This window comes from Coffea eugenioides, chromosome 5, assembly GCF_003713205.1.
Source record: "Coffea eugenioides isolate CCC68of chromosome 5, Ceug_1.0, whole genome shotgun sequence".
Classification (NCBI taxonomy): Eukaryota; Viridiplantae; Streptophyta; class Magnoliopsida; order Gentianales; family Rubiaceae; genus Coffea; species Coffea eugenioides.
In genome coordinates, this window is record NC_040039.1 from 45,829,229 (window position 1) to 45,850,970 (window position 21,742).

Below are 21,742 nucleotides of genomic sequence, written 5' to 3' on the forward strand. Positions count from 1 at the left end.
CTTTAGCTCTAGCAGAAAAAGCATCTCACCACACAATGAGTTGAAGAGATGCCTATGCCTAATCAACTATGAGCATATAGAATCTCATGTGCACAGCACAGTCAGGTGCAGTGTTGATCCGGATTTCTGTATAAACGCCAGATCCCACTGAGTAATGCAAGGAAGACCAAAGAAATGCTGAACCATGCTGAATCTTTCGTTTTTCCAGCCTCAGAATATGAGAATCCAAAAAATGAACAAGAAGCACGTACTTCCAAGTTCACAACCATGATCATTTGAAAAACTTTTTATTTGGTCTGCTACTAACCATTTTATCTGAACTATGAGGAAACTCGAAATCAGCATTGACATCCCCAGTTTGCTAATATCGTGAACTTGAAAGATTCTGATAGAATTGCAGAACCTTTGGGTCTGCCTCGATCTTAGAAGGATTAAAACCAGATAAATGAAGTCCATCCAACGTTTTCACCCGTGAAAGCGCAACATAGACCATTCCACAGCCAAAAGCCCGACGGAGGTCTGTGTGAAGGCGGTCAAGAGTCATTCCCTGACATTTGTGAATGCTTAGTGCCCAAGCCAGTATGAGGGGTATCTGCTTTCGCTTAGCAACAACCCTTTCTCCATCCATTACAACCCATGTTTCTAAACCAATCTTAAGTACTTGTCCAGAGTCAAATTTTACTACAGGTAGTAAGTAACCATCACTGCATATGGAGTGAATATCACTATCATCACAGTTCCCAGCACTTTCATAAAAAGCATCAATTTTGTCATGAAAATCTATGATAGTACCAGTAGCCCCATTCACAAGTTTAAGCCAAGGGTTTATATTTTTGCAGAGCATCACCCTCGCACCTTTGCAGAGCTCAAGCTGATCAGGTGCAATTCCTGATCTAAGCTGCTTCTTTGATGGCTCTTCACCACTGTCAACAGCAGAATAAACAAAAATTTGCTCGCCTAAGCTTTGCAGGTGCTTCTTGTTCACCCTATTGACATCTTCATTCCTCGGGAACAGCTGTACAGCTGAAGGATCCTCCTCTGATGAGAAGCATCGTTGTTTTAATATCTGAAGGTCCTCAGGGTCACTCTCTCCTCTACGTATTCCCTGCAGTAATTTCACAAGATCAGCCTCTGATTGCCGGAAAACCTTTGTGAGCTCAATTTGCAAATCAAAACTTGCATTCCAGCAATCAGCTTCAAATGCAAATACTTTGGCACCCTTCTTCTTCTTCTTTTTGAGAACAGGAGGTAATTGGAAAAAGTCACCACTCACAACTAGCTGTATTCCACCCCAAACCTTTCCCTTCAACAAAGGATCCTGACCCCGTATCTCACTGGCTATGAACTCAAGATCATTGAAGAAGTCAGCCTCAATCATGCTACTTTCATCCATGACTAGCACTTTGGCCTTGATCCACCTCCGATATGCCCTCCTATCTGAAAGAACCCTAGTTAGCAAACTTGCACGATCAACACCACCGAGACCAGTGCCTGCAAATGAGTGAAGGGTCATACCATTAAGGGCACAAGCAGCAACTCCTGTGGAAGCTGTCACAAAAACCTGGGATCGACCATGAATTTTCTTGAGTTTCTTTATAACATGCTCAAGCAAAGCAGTTTTACCGGTCCCTGCTGATCCACTGACAAATACAGACTTTCCCTCGAGAATGGCATTCAAGACTTGTGTTTGCTCATCAGTCCACTTCATTCTAGGCTTTCTAGGCATTTTAGGAGAATTCATTTTGCTCTTGTTTAAGACTTGAGATTGCTCATTAGTCCACCTCGTCTTCGGCTTTATAGGGGAAGAAAGACCACCCCATTTGCTCTTGTAGTTATATCTATTTTTGCTCCATTTTGTGCTATGGTAAGTGGCACTCGAATAATACCTCAATGTTGCTAAAGCAGAGGAGAACAACTGCTTCATTTTTTTCACCTTCCTTCTCTATTCTCCAATATATAAACCCAATATATAAACCTACTTAGACCAGGATATTGATACACCTCCACTTCTACATTCTAAATTCCACCTACACTTCCATGTAAAATCACACCCACGAATGGCAAAGGCGCTGGATTTGTGTCAACAACGAGAACTCCCGCCAGTAACATAACACAATCCTACACATTAAATAACTTCTACCTCCAATAACATTCTCATCCAAATCAGGGCTTTCAAAAGACAGAGATTAGCACCATTCTTTAAACATAAACTGGCTCAAAGTACAGCATTATAACATGTTCTCAGTATCTGTCTCAGTCAAATTTCACCCAAAGATTAAATCTTTCTAAGTGAATTTACTAGAACTGATGAAAATACTAGCACTGATCAGTGTATCCTACTGAAATCATGAACGCGCTGCTGAAACTCGTACTTTAATTTAAGGTGAAAAGTGAAACTTTAGACCAAGAAAATATTACTTACCCAAAATCTTCGGCTAATGGGGAAAACGTATGAATGATTGAAAAGTGAAAACAGCAGAACAAGAAAAGATTGCTTACCCAAAATCTTTGGCTAATGGGGAAAAGGTATGGATGGTTGAATGCTCATTTCTGCAAGAATCCTCTCATAAAACAACGTTGGCATAGGCCATAGGGTTCCTCGGCTCTCACTTCCGGTTCCCTTCTTCCCACTTCTGACAGTTTTCGGCCGTCTTATTCGGGTCTCCAAAACTACAACGTGCTATTGTCTCTCTTGGGCCTGATAAATCAGAGGAGTGTGACTTTCTGATGGGCTCAGTAAAATCATTAACTATAGGCCTATTGGATATGATTAAGGCGTCGTTTGTATGATTTGTTTGTTGGGCTTCACAACAATTTTTCACGTGGGTACGGATGGCCTCATCGATTCTCTAGGCACAATAATCACTTCATAGGACATTTGCTAATAATGTAGATGACACCATGTCGGAAGTTTCAAGAATTTGCTCATTTAAAAGATTAATTTTGTGTACATTATGTATTAGTAGTACTCTAAAAATGAAGTTTAAATTCAAATTGGATAAAAATTAAAGTTTAAATTTAAATTAGAATTAAGTGACTTCCATCCAAGAATATCAGTGTATATAAAATTAATCATTTTTGATAATCTCGGAAAACCCGTTTACTCAAATTCAATTTTCTAATATTTAGGATTTGAAAAGGATCACACTAGCACCAAGAGGTCTCGAAAGGAGGCATGTAGAAACAAGAAAAGCCAAGAACAATACTACGCTTTTGCTCATTTAGCTCCAAATTCCATCTGCCAAAAAAGAAGACTGATGAATAGTGAAACTTAATAGTCGCAATAAAAGAGCTTAATATCTACTTTCGCATTAGAGCAATTTAACTGAAACAAAATTTTCAATAACTCTGAATTCCAGGAAGACATGAATGAGTACTGGTGCCCCCCATTGGAATGTGAACATTCAAGGCTTTCACAGCCACATTTTCCCAATAACTATGCTTCCCCACAACAACAACAAAAAAATAAAAAACCCACAAAAAAGAACCCCATAAACGAAAAAAAATCCCAAATAGGTCTACTTGAAGAAGGGGTCTTCGTGTGAGAAGAAAAAGATAAATTACATACATCTTTGCCTTTTTTTTTTTTAGGGGGAAACATTTGGTCATCTTAAGGTGACAAGAGATGCTATGTAACCTGTCCTCAGCCCTGCCTATTTATACACACTTACTTTTTGTTTTGTTTTGTTTATTTTTACGTTCGCCATGTACGCACACCATCCCCTCAAAAACAGGAAAAAGAAGCACCAATTTGTCATACAACAGGCCTTTTCTGTCCACTTAACCTAGCTTCTTTGCTATTTCAACCACCACCACAGCCCTCCCACAATCCCTGCCGTCAACTTAGAATTGGCTCCTGTTTCAAGAGATTCTATGATATCTTTGCCAGGTGCCTTTAAAGAAAGGTGTCAAAAGATTATAAGCATCATCAACAGAAGAATTCAAGCCAATATTAAGTTGATGGTCCATCAGTGCTGACACTTATACTTCCTGCAACATACATATTTCTTGTGAACATGACTGGCTGGCTGACTGACTTATAAAAATTCGTTCAGTTGTACGGAGATCATGTTACTAACAGTTCCAATTACAGCAAGCTGACACGTTTAAGTAATTGCGCAGGTTTAGTCGTTTAACCATGAACACGTACTACTATTTTCACAAGTATGTCAAAAGAGCGAAAGATGTGTACATATGTAGCTCCGAGTACAAATTTAAGCAGCTAATCACTATCAAGAATCTATTGCTTAAAACCCGGTTGAGTATCAATCATTTACAAAAGGATTAGTCACAAAAACTGAGTGTGAGCTGTGAGAGATAAATTCTCTACTGTGGCCTTCGAGGATCCGTCTACATTTGATTGGTGCAAGTAAATTGCATATTTGTGGTACTTGTAGTTGTATGTATGGACGGTATGCTTCTATATCATAGAAAATTGTTGACTAATGAGGTGAATCTAACTATGTTTTAATGTGCGTAATTTCTAAAAGTGACCGAAGATGTGTCACTAAGTCAAAGTACTAGTGGATAACTAAGATAGGAAACTTCATCATTATATGAATCTTTTGATCCATGTAATGGAGAATAGTCATACGCTACTACTAAGAGAAATACTAGATTCTTTTCTCCTAGCATAGACTTCCTACCAAATACCAGCTAATGGAGTACTAATATAAAGTATGAAATCCCAAGGACGTGAGCTGGCTGGTGGATTGCTTACTGAATCCTCCATCCAGTTTCCGGATTGGATAGCTCAAAAAGGAGTTGTGCACGACAAATTGATATTGCATTTTAACATGTTTAGAGCACCATATCATCATGCAAACTAGTTAACTTTGTTTTTTTCTTGTTTTTGCTCCGTTGATGGTGAACATTTCGTATAGATTCAGGCTTACCATCAATGCGAGTGCTAGTGGCAAACAAGCTAAGTTGCTCTCTCTTCTATAACCAATTAAGAGCTCTATATTCTTCATGCTGAATGCTCATCACTTTGACGAAGTTGTACTAGCTACTACAGTTTGTAGTACTAGGTTACAGCAACCCAGAAGAACATGTCCCATATGGTTGGCTAATGCCCTAGCAGATACACCCTTTCTGAATTCTGATAGTATACCTGTTGCTAGAGAACCTCGAGTGGGGTACCGGTTAACCACGCAACAGGGACTAGATTTGCTTCACAATTTATAGAAGCATCAGCATTACATGCAAAATACCACATTGTACGCCAAGGAAATCAAGCCTCGGAAATCAACTTTCTCCGCAACTGTATAACATAACCCTTCAACTTTGTTCATGGGACTGTGAGCATTGATGCTTGATATACAAATACATCCTGTAATCTTCACATCAAGCTGAGCATGGTTTCCACAGACTTGGCGGAGCACTAGGTACAAAACTAGTGCAAAGCACGCTGATAGATAGGAATGGCACGAAAGCTCGAGATATATACTGTTGCTTTTTTGGTAGCACAAAAGAATAATAAAGTTACGTAGCAGCTATATGTATAGTTTACTAAGTAAAATCCATCTGCTTGTGGTGGCAAACTTGTGCAATTATTTCAGGAAGAAGAAGATGGTGAAAGTGAGTGAAACAGTTTGACTTGCTTCTCACACGGTCACATATTGCTGCTGCAATTCGATAGTGGTAATAGGATAGTACCAGTCTATCAGATTAGATAATTAGTTAGTCCATTCAACAAATTAACCATAGTACTATGTTGCGAGAGAGAGAGAGAGAGGGAGAAAGGTTAGAGAGGAGACAGGGATCTCGATTTTTGATGAGTTCAACCTTTTACGTGCGACATGGGGGTGCCTTCTTCTTTTCTCTTGGAATTTTCGCTGTTTAATGTACTAATATTGAGATTTCAATTACACATTAACATGCTCCCCTTTTCTGTGGTGCCCCATCCCTAATTAAAGTTTCCTTCTCTTCACGCCCCGTTCAAGCTCGTCATCTCCAAATTCTGCTTAATGGGCATACATATTTACCATCCGGGGCACTTCTTGCGGTACTGGTTTCTCCTCAGCCTCCATGAACATTCGTGGTGAGTTTCTTTACATCTAGGGTTCATTTAGTTCATCTAATCCCTTGTCATCTCGTATTTGATTTTATATGAGATTGTATCTCACGTAACAAAATTAATTTGTTCTAGTGGGGCTAAAACATTCTGAGAAAACGGCATAATTTATTTTAGGAAAATCGGGAAAACGGATAATATATATATAGGATGAACCATTTATGTGATGCCACCTTAACAAACCAATCTATCTCAGAATTATAAAACCAAATTAAGCGTATAAATCTTCTCACATTTTGTCTTATTTAATTCAATGTGTATGATTGTTTACAAGAATATCAAGTATGCAATATGTTACTTAATCTTAATTGTAGATGCCACGTAGTTTATCGATATTGTAATTTTTATGTAGGAGGGTTGCCACACTGAGAACAGCTAGCCCTGTAAATTCTGTTTCTAATGGTTTTCTGAGTCACTTTGATCCAATTGTCAGTTGATCATGGCTAAAGTTGGCTATGAAGTTACAGTACTTTTGAACATTATAGTATTAGCAGATTTTCCAAGTAGTACTAGTACTAGTTTTATCACTATCTAGTCTAGCATCTATAGGACAAAACATGGCACTCAATTCCTTAAATGGTGCGAACTAATAAATTAGTTCAAGAAGGGAAAAGCATTTGACTATGAAGATCAATTGTATGTGAATCAGTTCGCCAGATCATCATACTTCTGCATCATTCATTCATTTGTGTATCTGAAAGCTTCAGCTTTTTGGCCCAAAAAAGAGAAGAAAGAGTACAAAATATTCCTCTCTTTCATGGGTCGATGCAGCTTGTGACTAGTTCAGTTCAGCAACTGTTCTAGGGATGTCCAAACTGGAGTATAAATTAGCAAGCAAACCCTCATTCTATATAGGCTACTACTGCTGATGGCCTTGAAGTTCTTGTTCTGATTATTCTCATTATTAAATTTTAATCACTTCAAAAAAAAAAAAAAAAAAGAAGAACATACTAGGAGTGCAGGGCTAGGGGGTAATATAATAATATAATAGACAAATGAGGAAGCAACCAACCAACCATACAGCAATCTTGTTCAAGTGTCTGCGGTCCAATCAGATGTGGATAATATGACTTCCATTTAGGACCATTCTCAAGTGTTCAACTGTTTAATTTATTTTATCTGTTGCCAAAAGAACCAGTTAAAAAGTGCTAAACTGGTTGTTCATCAACAGTGGAGTAGTGCAGAGATGCCCGCACGTGCTGCCTCTAATGCTTGGGGAAAAAAAAAAAAAAGCACTCGGATTCCTTTGTTCTTGCTTGCTATATGGTATAGTTTAATCATCAGTGCGTTTGACCCCTGGACTTGGAGGGCCATCGACAAAAGTCCCTCCTTATGGATTATGACAAATACTCCAATGATCAAGAAAATACCCTAGCTAGCTCTTGATAACAATTTGAAAAATTTATGGTCCACGCCCTTAAATCAGATGGCAACAACAAAAGGAATTCACTACAGTCGCAACCCACTATGTGAAAAAAATACAGTAGTGTGTTGTTACTTGTTAGTAGTAGTAGGTGGTTGAAAGTTGAAAGGGAATAAAACCTAGCTAGCTAGGACAACAATCAAAACTTTCTTGTCTGGATCTGCTACTGTTGTTTAACAATTAGGGCTGAATGGAATGGTGTGTTGCAAAATGCTCATGGTCGAACTAAATTACTACTACATGGCATGTCCAATGTCCTAGGTTGTTTCTTGGTAATCAAATTTACAAACCAAGTGTCCTATCCGCTGGTAAGTGCTTAGTTCATTTTGCGAAGAAAAGAACCCAAAAGATACAAAGGATCATTTCAGTACAAGGACAACTACAGAAATTGTCCATTCTCTTGCAAGAAAATGCTTTTGCTCCTGAAAAGAAAGGTCTCACTTCAATCTTTCCCCAACCCCATCCCCTCTGTCTTTCTTGGGCCACCCCTTGTCACTCACATGCTTTCTTTTTTCCTTTTATTCTTTCTTCCCTGCTTTGTGTGATATCAAAAAGCTATTGAAGAGTGAAGGGCACTGGACATTCTTCGACACTTATTCTAGTTCTAGGTTGTAAAAAAAAGCGACATCTAAAAATCTAACGAACGCCAATTCCATTCTTAACTTTTGCAAAGTTTCTTTATTTCACCATTTGGAAGTAATAGTGTACTGTGTAATCGTCTCATGATGTTTCTTTGTTTGCTTACGGAAGTGAAGCATCAATTCTCACCAGAAAAGAGAAGATAAAAGTGGTTTGTGTCTACATCCTTTGGGTTGACCAGTTAGCTTCCTATAGTAGAAATGGATAACTATTTAAACAAGATGATTTAACGAGTAGGATTTAATTCATAATAAATCTTTTCTTCCACTTTTTATCTCGCTCTCTCTCTCTCTCTCTCCCTTGATTATTGTTATTTTTCCTTCATAGACGTCCTAATTTAATTATTTTTTGTGCTTGATGTATGAACTGAATATTTTTAATTAGTACCTAAGAGAATATAATTAACAAGAATATTAAAATTAGGATTGTGGATTGCCTTTAAACATTATCATGGATAACAATTCTAGCTTAATTAATTGAGGAAAAGTGTAGAAGAAAGATATTTTGGCATGATTAAACTTTCCTCATGATTAGACCTAGATCCGCGATTTTGCTTTACGGGTGGTCATGGTGGAATAAATGATAGAAAATCGCTGATTAAGGAAAAGAAGTGCCAAAATATGACGGTTGATGGATCACACATTTGAATATTAGTTTGTTAGCTGTCATAAAAGATTGCATTAATTCTTGTATAGAATTCATACTTAGTGTATGTCGAACAAATGAAAAAACATACTGGCTAGAGTGGAAGTTGGGAAAACTGATAGTGAGCAAAAGCGCAAAGACTAGAGGAACATAAATCACAATTATTTACAGCCAAAAAACCAAAAAACTATACAGTACTACTAAGCCCGTTTGGATTGTGTTTTTCTACCGAAAAATTTGGTTGTTTTCTGTGAAGTTTTCTTCTGCATAATTTTTAATCACTTTTTTATTTCACATGCATTATTACATCTTTAACAAGCGTTACAGTAATTTTTCCTCAGAAACTCCCTAGAAAATGTTATTCAAACGGGCCCTTTTATTTTCTCAGTTAATTCATTGACATCCATGTCAATATGTTTCTACCTTTTTCCCTTACCAGTTCTTCTGGAGGGATTCACCATTTTTTTTTTGTCAGCAACGATACATTTGTATAACCTACTCTATCCTAATCTAGGGGGAGGGGGAGTTTAAGGAGATTGTTGTAAGGACTAGTAGGTGTACATACCCAACTAAACTAAGGGAGTGATATGACACAACCCTTAGATTTTTTTTCGAGGGACTTAAATCCCTCCCTGGTGGTCACTGAGCCACTAGCCCAGTGGCTAGGGATTCACCATTCACTCATCTAAACTGTTCCCTTTTTTATCATTAAATTAGTATAAACACTTTATTCTTGGGCATGGTATGCTGGGAGCAATACTTAAAAAAAAAAAAAAAAAAAAAAAGAGATATCCCAGTCTATATTATACTAAGTCTGGACCAGCAAGATATAAACATTTCCAGTGAACCGTTTTCAAACACTGCTACTAGGGCAAGAAAACGAAAAAAAGAGTACATCATCTTTTACTGGACTAGACTGAAGGACTCGAAACTTAAGTCTTGTCTAGCTTGTTTTTGGATTATACGAACAAAATAGCTTAAGATTTTTCAATTAGAAAAATTCTTGACAAATGTTGCATAAACACTTCCGTTTGGATTGAAAGCCTTTCAGGAAAAAATTTTAGAATATTTTCTGGACACATTTCTTCATCGTCTTCTTATTTGATATACATCGTATCATTACACACACATATACACTCCTAGATATGCAATCAAAAGGGGCACATTCATATTCCACTTAAAATAAACTTCAAATCTTTGTGTAAAAGTTTTCGAAAAAGTTTTAAAGGACTTGTTAAATCCTAGGCCAATATTCCACGTCTAGGGCTCTCTAGGGTTCATGAAGACACTAGACGGTTGCTTGCAACGCGCCAGAGGGGCAAGTGGGCTTATTAAGTTATTATCTGATACATTCATTGACCGCTGTGAGGAGAACGACAAAATAGACACATGGAAAAGAAAACCAGAGAAATTTATGAATTTAATAATAACAAATAGTAAGAAAAAAAATTATATATATATATATATATATATATATTAAGAGGGACACCCACCAAGATAGACACATTAGTACAAAAACACTCTTAAAAGGCGGAAAGTATAAATAGTAAGATGTTCTCGTATAGTTGTTAATTCGTTAATTAATGTTGAGAGTCAGTGTTTTATTTTGATTAAATAATTTTATGAAAATAATTGAAAACTATATAATGATTAAAGGAAATTGACAACAAGGATTCTTAAGGAACTTTTTTAAAGTTACGCTTTTTATTTTAGAGATCCACTTGGTAGCTTGCTTGACGCGACCTTTTTATTTTAAATTTAGTTTACATATCACATCTAAGTTTATACACTTGTTTAAAAATCATTAGAAAATACAAAAATTTAATTGTACTGGTTTGTTTGGATACACATAATATATTGCAAATAATATTTCGCTTGCATCATAAATACATTTTCCAACTCACCTTTTTATATTCCCAACCAACTTTTTATCTCACATACATTATATCACAAAAAGTGCTACAGTAATTATTCCAAATAATATTTCAAATAACACTCTATCCTGTTTGTATGGTGATTTTAGTAGAAATTCAATTATAGCATTTGTTAGGTAAGTTTAGTTGTTAGACTATAAAGTGATTCAAAAATGCATGTACTAATCAACTGCGCTCTACTGAAAAAAACTGATCAAATGCATAAGAAGAAAGTTCATAATATGCCTTATAAAAATTCTTAACTTCTTTTTCTTTTTTTTTTCTGACTGCTAGTAATATACTTTTATCTTTACTAATAAATTCAAATAAGAATAAAATGCGACTCTCTCTCTCTCTCTCAATTAAAACACTCTGCTAAAATGCCAAAAATAATTAAAAGGAGCCTACATCAATTGTCAAGAGTACGTGGATGTTTTGGCAAAGATGGTCCCATATTCAGGTGCCCCATTGGAGCGGTTGTCACCGTCATGACATGCATGCATGTCCCATGTGCCATGTATGATGATGAAAATTAACGTGATACATCGAATGCATAGACATAGTTTATTTGATTCTAAATATCTTTCTGTCACCTGCTATACAAGTTAACTTAATCGGTGAGAATAGATTCTTTCTTCGTAAAAGATCAGGTATTCGAATCTCGTCAATTTGACTATTGGTGCGAGAGCTGTAACAGTGGACGATTTGTAAGAGTTTCTATAAATAATCTATGATTTTGAATGCATATTTTGATCAATAATGATAATATGAATTGAGTTTATATAAAATTTTTTTTTTAAAAAAAAAAATCTTACCTGGCAGGCACATATTTGAAGGGTGTCTGTTACCTCAAAAAATAGGTATGAAAACCTGTGGTCACACTCACTCATTACTTCGCCATCCCATAATGTTCGCGTACTTTGAAGCTTGCCCGCCCTTGTCTTACCCTACTTGCTGCATTGCTCAATTGTTCATCTACTCGCCTCAGTTTGGGGGACAACTTATGAATATTTAGGTTTACCGCAATATATTTTTTGAGATTATATGAAAATTTTTAGATGGCAAATGTTATTATTGTCACAATCAAAACTTAATTTAATTTTCGTTTTAATTGTCAAAATCATCCTTTCAGCCAATTGTCTCGCTCTGGAGTTAAATTAACTCAAAAAGATAATAGTAACGTAGTATGAAATAAATTATATTACATTATTGTTATTAAAATTCTGACAGTGAAATGTCACTACTAGCTCTTGTACAAAGTACGATAATATAAAATTCAATATCGTTTTGGAGTAAATTTGAGGAAACTTAATTACGTAAGTGAGTTGTCCAATGCGTTCTTTTTTTTTTTTTGCCCTATTTATTTTACGATTTGGTTAATTAAATATTATTCAAGTATGTTTTTGATATATATCCTCCATTACTTGATTTGTTTGGGGCTCGAATTTTACGAGGTAGTATTGCATTATATACTATCAATCTTGTATCTACAATTGCTACTATTGTATAATTATGATACTCCAATGTAAGTGCACAAGCCAAAAAGCCTAAAACCAAACATAAATGTCACATCTTCCATTAAAACCAGAAATCCAATGACACTGAGACAAAACATTCATACCTTTTACTAAATTCATACCTACCATATAAGACAGAAATAGGTCCCGATTTCAGCTAAGCTTGAGGGAGTTAAGACAAGACAGAAGAATTGCAAGCGACTTCTGTTAACTCCACCACCACTCAGCACCCAAAATTCCAAGGCAAAAGAATCATCTCTTCTCTTTCACTGCTTCATCTTCTTTCCCTTATCCAAGCTCTACATAGAAGACATTAATTTGTACGCCCTTAGTAGAAGTGTAGAGCTATACATATATATACATATATACATATATATATACATGCCTTCATATATACCTAGACGAAGTTCGACATTTACTGTTTGTAAATCAATGATTCGAACCTATTCATAACTTTATTAAGTTGGCAAATCAGAGATCTTAAGCAATTCTGGCAGGCATGTCACTAAATAATGCACTGCCTGCGCATGAAACAATTATTTTTTTTCCCCCAGTAATGCTGATGGGGTTAGATACACCAACAGGGTCAGAAAATCTCAGTACATTAATAAGTACTTCAGAATCAGAGGGTAAATTATTCTGTGTTTCGTTAGCTGAAAGCCTGAAACTGTTTGTCATAGTCACCCAAGCGTATATATAGTTTGGAATTGATAGCCCTCAAAAAAGTTTGTTCTTGGTAACATATTTCTATTCTTTTTTCATAAGCTAATAAGTAATATTCTTTACGTAGCCAAATTCAACTATTGCAAGAATGGAGTAACATGCCAAGTACGTTAAAGGTAAACTCATTTCTGATTTCTAGAATCGTATTATACCATTACTATTAACCAGTTTTCAATTACTTAGAAATATATTCATACAGATATTGCTGCAAGTGGCATAAACCCAACAAAAAACAAGCGAAAAAAGAATGAAGAAACAAGAAATATGTCATAGACAAAGGAAGCAAAGTGCGTAGTGGCCACGCTCTTACCGTGGCGCGTTGACATGCAGAATCTTTCTTCTTAGTTCTGAAAACTCAATTTTGTACAGGAGCAGGTATGGTTCCTCCCCAGTAGTATTATGGTAGTAGTCACAATCTATGCTACAAACCAACTATTACTCTCGGAGTAGCTTGTCACTAAGAGTGCCTTAAACCTCTACTTGGATATAGATTAAGTGATTGAATTCTTTGGTCAGCATTGTGAAAATTCAAGGTTTCCTAAAATGTTTCATCAATGGGTACGTAGACATCCGTTTGGACCGATAGTGATTCAGTCTCCCTGAATTCCCCCCTTATTCCCATTGGGTCACTCCCTCTCTATAGTATAGAGCAGGATTCGTCTGAACCGGTGATAGTTCAGTCCTCCCGGATTTCCTTCTTAGTCTCGTTGGATCACCCCTCTTCACATAGTATAAAGTAGGAGTAGGTCTATCGTGTCCAAAAAAAAAAGTCACAGTCTATTCTACAAAATTAAGGTCTTTTGTGGTTATATATATATATATATATATATTCTTTTCCTAAAGTAGTTATTTGGATTTGAGGGAACAAAAGGCAATTCACAATCCTAATTAAGAATTATTTGAAAATGGTTTCCAAGGAATTTAGGGCAACAAACTTTATTCACAAAAGTTTTTCAACAAGTATATGGACAATTTGCTGAAAAAGTTTTCAGAATGTCTTGAATTAATGTAAATATTAGCTTTTGAAGGAAATTTGGGATTTCTGAAAAAAGAAAAGACACAAAATGTGAGTCATTTCTATATTCGTAGAGTTTTAACAATAAAAACAAATCAAATGCTGGTTTATTGATGTAACATTTCGTAAACTTTTATTATCAAATTATAATTTTTGATATTTTAGAAAAAAAAATTAATATTGTGCAAAAAAGCCTAAATACAAAATGTTACTTAGAAAAGTATCTTCAATGATAAACATTTTTTCTCCACAATTTGGATAAGAATCAAATATTGCCCAGAATTTATATCTCCTTCTTATCTCCTATCACCCCAAAAACACATAAGCCTAACCTATGTTATTGTTTATTATAATTGAATGTAATTTTCTGCTGATATATATTGTTTGTTGTGATATTACCATAGGAAACAAAAGACAAAATCGCCAAAACAACAGTCACAACAATACTTTAGCTAGTAAAACTAATAGAAAAACATATAGTATATAGCAAATTCTCAAGTGTCAAAAGAAATATTTTGGACACTACTTAGTAACGTCAGAAAGTCATTAAAATTTCATCTGCTTCACGGTATTTGGATACAAAAAATTCTTCAATGCATCCTAAACATATTCTCTAGTCACTTTCTTATATTTTTTAACTATTTTTTTATTTCACATATAACACATCATGAAAGGTGTAACAATAATTAATTATTCTAAATGGTATTTCAAATAATAGTTTATTCAAACACACACACACACGAATACATGTAAAACTACAAAATTGGACACCATATAAATAATACTCTACTACTCTTACACACACAAGAATGAGAAGGAGAAATGAGAAACGAGAAATGAGAAACGGTGATGGAGGAGGAGGAGGAGGAGCATAGTAGTCGTGATTCTGTCCAAAGTTCCCCAACCCCATACTACTTTTATGGTGGGTTGGGGGTCTCATAGGTCGCTTTCAGTCTTAAATAGGCTTTAGCTGAAAATTGGCAATTGACAGACACTCTCTCCCACCCTTTAGTTTACTCCCCCCCACCCCACACTTTTCGAGCGGGAAATTTACGCATAAAGTAGTACTTCTACTGCAACAATTTCCCTACCCTCTTCTCTCACTCCTCTCTCTCTCTCTCTCTCTCCCCTCTCTCTCCACACCTCTCCTTCCTTCCTTCTTTCTTTCTTTCGCTCCCAAATTTTCTCTTCCCCCAATCTTCCCATCTTCATTCTATCCTCGTACCAAAACTATCTATTTCTTCCATATTTGTTTGATGACTGATGGTCTAGCACATGTATGTTCATCAAGTTTTATCCTTGTTGCAGAGCTCGTGATCATGTGGTCTTAATTAGTTGTTAGAGTATTAGAAAGTGGCTTTCGACAAAAACCCATTTTCCCACTTTCATTACTCGGTGTTTTCAGCTGTGCTGTGCTCAAATTAAGGTCTGTAGATGTTTGTTTGTTTGTTTGTTTGCTTGCGTTCTTTGCATAATACTACCATTTATGTTGTACAAAACCCATCATTTTCCAACTGTTATTGTTTCCTGTTTTGTTAACGTTTAAGTCCTAATTTTGTTTCTTGAACTTGTTAGTACAAATTACTTTCTCTTTTCTCTCTCTCCCTAGCTGGTTTATTCCCACTGTTTTTGATTAACTTTTCTGATCACTGCTTCCTCCATCCATTCATCCATCCTTATCTTCTACTCATAAATGGACTGGCGGAGCTAGTGTTCTTCCCTTATTCTCATTCACTTGTCTTCTATTTACTTGTTACTCTTCATCAAACCCTTTACAATAACTTGTCTTTTCAGTTGGAATCTTGAGCGAGCAGAATATGGCCTTAGCAATGCAGGGTTTTTCGATCCGGTGAGTTTTCTTAGATGGGTTGTCTTTATTTTTCTTTATTGCCTTCTCCTCCCGCCTATTTTCGATTATTTAGGTTTTTTCTTGTTGCGGTTTTAATTATTTTCCTAGGGAGTATGCTGCAAGGATGAGGAGTGTAGACGTGGCGAAATGCTGGCCGTTTGATGAAGCTAATGAAGCGGATGTAAGAGCTGCGCTGCCCCCAATGACAATCAAGAAATTCAGGTGGTGGTTTGATGAGCTTAAATTGGCTGATGGAAACAATAAGGCTGAAGAGGATGATGACCAAGAGGAGGGATCCGATCTGGAGGAGACTACTCTTGAATGCTTGAGGAGGATGAAAAGGGTTCGAAAGGGGAAGTCAGTGAAGGTAGTAAAAGTGGTGAAGTCGAAGAAGGCGAAGCCAAAGGTCAAGGCTCCCAAGAAGAGGTCCATTGTTGAGCTTTTTGCAGTGGCGCCGCAGGTTGACAGACTAAATAGTGATGACGATGAAAATGGAGAGTGCTCTGATGATGGAGCAGATGGTGATGAAGGTAGTGGTGAGGAAGCTGGGATTGTTGATGCGGGTCTGAGGAAGAGGAAGGTTAAGAAGAAGGGAATTTTGAGCATGCTGAAGAAGGAAAAGACGGTGATGATCAAGAATTTGAAGAACAAGGACGGGGTCAATAAGAAAAAGAAGATGGAAAAAGGGAAGAATGCCGCCGTGGAATTAAGGAGCCCCAAGAAGGTAAGTGATTGTCCATTATCATATGTTGCTCGTTTTGTTTAATTGTTTGTGAATGTGGTATACAAGTTGCATTTAACCAGATATATTGATGATTCGCTGATAAATTGTGACATTTCTAGCTTATTTGGAGCATAAAATAATGGTATCATCCATAGATTGATCGATTCTTAGTTGTTGAGTACTTGAAATTAGATCCAATATCCTTGGAATACTCAGATTTTTGTCCTTTTCTGTATAGATTTTCTGCTTAAAACTACTGCTTGATATCTGGTTGTTGACTGCTCTATACATTTGTATGAATTTTACCTTGTACTCCTGCGAGAGTGAACTTAGGCAAAAAGATTTAAGGTTAGGTATGAGGCGAATAGTGAAAAATGGGGTCTTGTATGTTGGGGAAGCTGGTTTGAGCTTGGTGAGGAAGAAACTTTGGTGTTCCAGCTGTGCAGTACCGGTTGGATAGAGAAAGGGCTTTCATGGGATTAAGAGTTTTGTCCTAGCTTTTGCTGCCTGCCCAAAATCACATATGCTGCTCTTTCTGCTGGTTGCGTTTACCTCCTCAGCCATCATTGTCATGGCATGGCATGAGGGGTTCATCCAGTAGCCCACTTTCACCATATTGCTACATTTTGACCATTGGTTTCAACTTTGAGCTTGCGACTTGGAGGTCATTTTCTGGCTGTAGCCCCTAGTTAATTGCTGTATCATGCAAATCCAGTGCTTTAGCAAACTCACTGTTGAGTGTACAAAGGCTTGTAGTTGTAGACACAGGTGGAAGCCTTATTTAAGATTCATCATGTTGAGAATTTTCTGTTCACTAGTCTTCTAGCATGATATTAATAGAAAGAAGACATCCTTTTCACCAGTAAGTTGCTATGAAATGGGTTTGGTTACTTTACTTGTCCAAATTCTGTCTCTTTTGCTTATATTTATTACATCTTTTACTCTGAACTGACGGGAGCTAAGCTCATGGTGCATTCCGTCTCATGAAAGATGTATATGAATGATACAACAGTGAGAGGGTGTCACATACATGCAGTAGATCTCTTTGAAGCCCCTTTAAAATTTGTGATCTCTTGCAGGTCCAGGAAAAATCATAAGATATTAGGGAGCTTCTTACATAAATTAGGGAAGTTTGTTATACAGATTTAAAGTGGTTGGCCTATGGCAGTTTCGGATTCAGTTATATGTCTTGATGGAATCCATAGATTTTATTTAGCTTTTTGAAAGTTAAAATTGATATCCATTCTAACATCTTGATCCCAGATTATATGGTGGTTCAATGAATTTCATGGTAAACAACTTGATAGTTTATATATTGGGAGAGCCATGCAAATTGTAGATGAGATTTGAACCAGAACCAGAACCAGATGCTAATAAAGTTATTAGCAATCTATTTAAATCAGTCCAGAACCTTGACTATGGGTTATTCTTCTCTCTTCCTCCTCCTCCTTCTTCTTTTTTCTTTTTTTGGCCACGACCAGGGTGTTGCCGCGGGGGGGGGGGGGGGGTAGGGGGAGGGAGCTCAGGAGAATAGCTCTGGTAAGCCCTTCATTTTATGGTGCTAGTGGTAGAAGTAGCATTCATGTAACTAACCTGAATAAGTAGAAATCCATTCATTAAATATAATGGATTAAAAGAAAACACCAAAAGAATTTGTTGCTGAGCCGTACGAGGTGGAAAACTCACAATATTTTGACTTCATTGTGCACATTTTCTAAACTTACTATTCTATGGGCAAATATGTGTATATCATTTTAAGTTATATTTAGATGGTAAGATGTATCTTGGTTTCTCAGGAAAAAACTTGTAAGCTCAAACTGCAAACTTCAGCCAATTCTGTCGCAAATGCAAATTGTTCTACATATAGCAAGGATCTGTTTGAAGCTATTGCTACCCATGTGAAGAAACCAAGGCTGAAGCGTTTAACTAAAGAAAAGATGAAATGCAAGACTCCAAGTACTTCCAAATTGCTTCAAAATGACCAACAAGCAGTTTCTCCTGTGCGTGGTATTCTTAAAAATCATAGAAGAGTAATTCCAGCAGAGAACTCCACAGATTCCATCTTTTATGATGCTGGTATTTTAACTAATTCTAGCACTCAAACTGTCAATAAGCATGTCAGTTTCTCACGAAGTGATGATGTACTTGAATTAAAGAGGAAGGCATATCCTACTGTGGAATTAGAGACCCAAACTTTCAGTGATTCAACTTCTGACATCAGTGCTGCTTCTGTGGAAAAGGGTCATCCTTCAGAGAGAGGAAAAAGTTTGAGCATTCAAGAGATGAAGGAAACTGAGCTTGGAATTTCCAATTGCACAGCAGCTGAGGCTGATGTTCAGCTTATGACTGAAAATCTGTTATCTAGTAGATACCATGAGGCTGATGCACCAAACTTTTTCTCGTGGCAGCATGGGTTTAGTCAAGGGAATTGGTTGAATAGATCTGTGTCCTTTGGTCAAGGTCCTCTGCACATTGAAAGTCCTCAATGGCTTAAAGGATGCAATAGTGTAACAGCCCGTGATGCATTGTATACTTCCTCCTCTGGGATTCCTTCAATGTCCCAAGAACGTAATATTCCTAAATTTACGGTTCCCATGTATGGCTATTTATCAGATGCTTCCAGTAGCAGTCGTAGATTGCTCGATCTTTCTGGAGATGCTGGCCCTGACCTTGATTCAGGTTGTTCAATGGATTGTCTGAAGGCATATCCTCAGCCTGTATCATCATACTTTTCTATACAACATGAGAATGCCAATGCCAGACCCCTTTTCTCCTCACAGAGTATCAGAGAGAATCATAATGACCATGCTTTTCCATATCAATGGTTCCCTCATCTGTCTCCTAAAGAGCTGATGCATACTATTTGTTCCCTTCCGGATTGGAACTCGAGAGTGGCTATGTGTGGAGAGACAGGCATAAGTGAGAATTTTATTGGCTTGCCTCTCAATTCTCAAGGGGAGTTTATCAGTTTGAACTCCAGTGGTAAAGATTGTTTAAATCCTCCTAAGAGCATGAGTACCCTCAGAGGTCCGTCCTTGAGTTCGCCAATGCATGAGAATATCCTCTCGAACTCAATAATTAATCACATAGACATTAGAAGTTGGAATGGGATGGCACCATTCAAAGACCAGGTTCAATCTTGCAGGATCAAGGACTCCGGTAAAGAGGCTGCTAACTGTGATTTGCCTTCTGGATTAGATATGTTTGATCAATATGGTACTGGAAGAACAAATACAGTGATGAAGGGATCTGATCCTTACCTTTACTCGCTGGAGTCAGACATGGACCGGATGAAAGTGTCTCAATTTGAACCCAGACACAACTACGAGGTTCAAAAGCACCCACGGGATGAAATAATTCAGCAGCATGGCAATTCTGATCATATTTCAGTGCATGTTACTCAATCGACGATGCGTCTGATGGGTCAAGAGTTTACCATTGGCGGAAGAGGTTTTGAAGGACTTGAGGATAGAGAGCTTTGGACGGACAAGCAGATCATAACTGATTGTTCTAATAATAATGGCATTGAGACTTCATCCATAAAGAGTCCACATATGCCCGAATTCATTGTGCATCCCATTTTAGGGAAACTGAAAGGAACAGCGACTTATGTATCAAAAGCTGAAATGAAACAGGCATCAGAAGGTGCTCCACCGATGATGGTTCCAGAATCTAAGACATCCTTGCATTTCTCTGACAGCCACAATAATGTAATGCAGCAACATTGGGATGGTTTAAGCAAGGGTATACTCAAACCTGAGAAGTATCCTCAATTTTCACTGGTTTCTTCCCTTTTATCGGATAGCCATAAATCCACATTGGAAAATAAATTCTCTTGTTCATATATATCTCCTGTAGAACGCCCAGGGATTTCTATACCGGGATCAACTCTTCTCAACTGTAGTGAGAACATGAGCAGAAGCAGGGCTCAACTAGAAAACAAGCACACATCGGTTCCTCCTGCACAGTTAGCCCTCAAGTTCCCTTTTTCACATTCAGAATGTGGAATGCATACGGAGCCATCTTGGTCTCAGAACTCTTTTAGGGTCATGCACCCAGGGTTCTTGGAGACCAGAAAAAAGGCATCATTAATGGGTTATCGCCAATCACATTCTGGTCCAGGCACTGTCTGTCATCCCTGCTCTATGTCTGGAATTAATTTCCAAACTGGCCCTTCATCATTTCCCCAGCCCGAGCCTTTCCTTTTGTTCCCTTCTTCTGGTTCAGAGAATGCATTTGCTTCAACTTCTTTGGTTCACTGTCCAAGTGTGCCTACCCATCCTGGGTTCTCGTCAAATTCTTCCATGCAGAATAGAGTTGGGGAGAAAGTGAATGTTGGCAGTCAAGTAGAGTCAGGATTTAGTGTTCGGATCCCTGCTCATGGCAAAAGATCTAAAAAGAGGGTTCCATCTGTATCAGGTGATTGTGTGAGGTCCTCTAAGATACCTAAAATAGGAATTCAAGAAGATTCTAGCTGTGCTGTAACAGCAGTTCAGAGTGCTAACAATTTTCAAGGAGATGCGGAGTGTGATAGACAAGTATTAGAACTAGGTTCAGCTGAAGAAAACGCAGTGACTGTAGAATGTGGTCATAATGGGATTCATGTGGATGAGATTGGAGATTGTACTGAGACGGGTCCCTTCAAATTGACAGGTGCTCCTAGATCAGGTCCCATGAAATTGACAGCAGGAGCAAGATATATCCTAAAGCCATGTCAAAAGAATGATCAGGCAAACTCTAAGTCAACCAATTCAATCATTCCTGTTGCTACACCAGCAACTGGCAGGAGGGTTCTTGGGTCTGAGAAATCCTCAAAGATCTACAGGTTTTAGAAGTCAGTCAGATGATTAATTTCTTTCAAATGGCTGTTCGTTAACTGTTTTCAACTCCCTGAATGTCCTACGATAATGGAGCTGCAATACTTGCTCATACTGAAGCTTGTCACTGCACGATTGGGGTAGTAATTTAGAAGAAAATTGTGTAACAATGTGTGGCTTATTCTGTTTTCTGTACTCGATGAAATGTAAACCTTTTCTGTTTCTGTTCAAACGCGTGCATTACTTTTCTCAGATTGTGGATTTTTTATCCTTGTTGGTTAATATGTTGCCTAGTCTTACATTTATCCAGTTAGCCTTTCTTGTCGTGATTCTTTCACTAAAATTTCTTACGAGTCCAGCAAAGAATCTGTTTCTCAGGTAAGTGAAAGAGAGGCTGGAAT

General features: G+C 37.3%; 2 protein-coding genes across 2 annotated transcripts; one reads left to right on the forward strand and one right to left on the reverse strand.

The window, feature by feature from the left end:
- Positions 1-361: 361 nt before the first annotated feature.
- LOC113771857 (ATP-dependent DNA helicase PIF1-like) lies at positions 362-1,924 on the reverse strand. The gene has a single exon (XM_027316410.1). It carries the CDS (start codon positions 1,922-1,924, stop codon positions 362-364), a length of 1,563 nt encoding a protein of 520 aa, XP_027172211.1.
- A 13,828-nt stretch (positions 1,925-15,752) lies between these two features.
- On the forward strand, positions 15,753-21,607 carry LOC113770070. The gene is made up of 3 exons (XM_027314420.1): positions 15,753-15,800; positions 15,909-16,524; positions 18,321-21,607. Exons 1-3 carry the CDS (start codon positions 15,769-15,771, stop codon positions 21,354-21,356), a joined length of 3,684 nt encoding a protein of 1,227 aa, XP_027170221.1. The 5' UTR covers positions 15,753-15,768; the 3' UTR covers positions 21,357-21,607.
- The last annotated feature ends 135 nt before the right edge of the window (positions 21,608-21,742 follow it).

Bases quoted from the DNA above. Each gene is read 5' to 3' on its own strand.
- LOC113771857 (XM_027316410.1), bottom strand. From the start codon at position 1,924: ATGAAGCAGTTGTTCTCCTCTGCTTTAGCAACATTGAGGTATTATTCG.
- LOC113770070 (XM_027314420.1), top strand. From the start codon at position 15,769: ATGGCCTTAGCAATGCAGGGTTTTTCGATCCG. The intron at 15,801-15,908 runs GTGAGTTTTCTT...TTATTTTCCTAG, and splicing joins ATGCAGGGTTTTTCGATCCG to GGAGTATGCTGCAAGGATGA. The intron at 16,525-18,320 runs GTAAGTGATTGT...TTGGTTTCTCAG, and splicing joins AATTAAGGAGCCCCAAGAAG to GAAAAAACTTGTAAGCTCAA.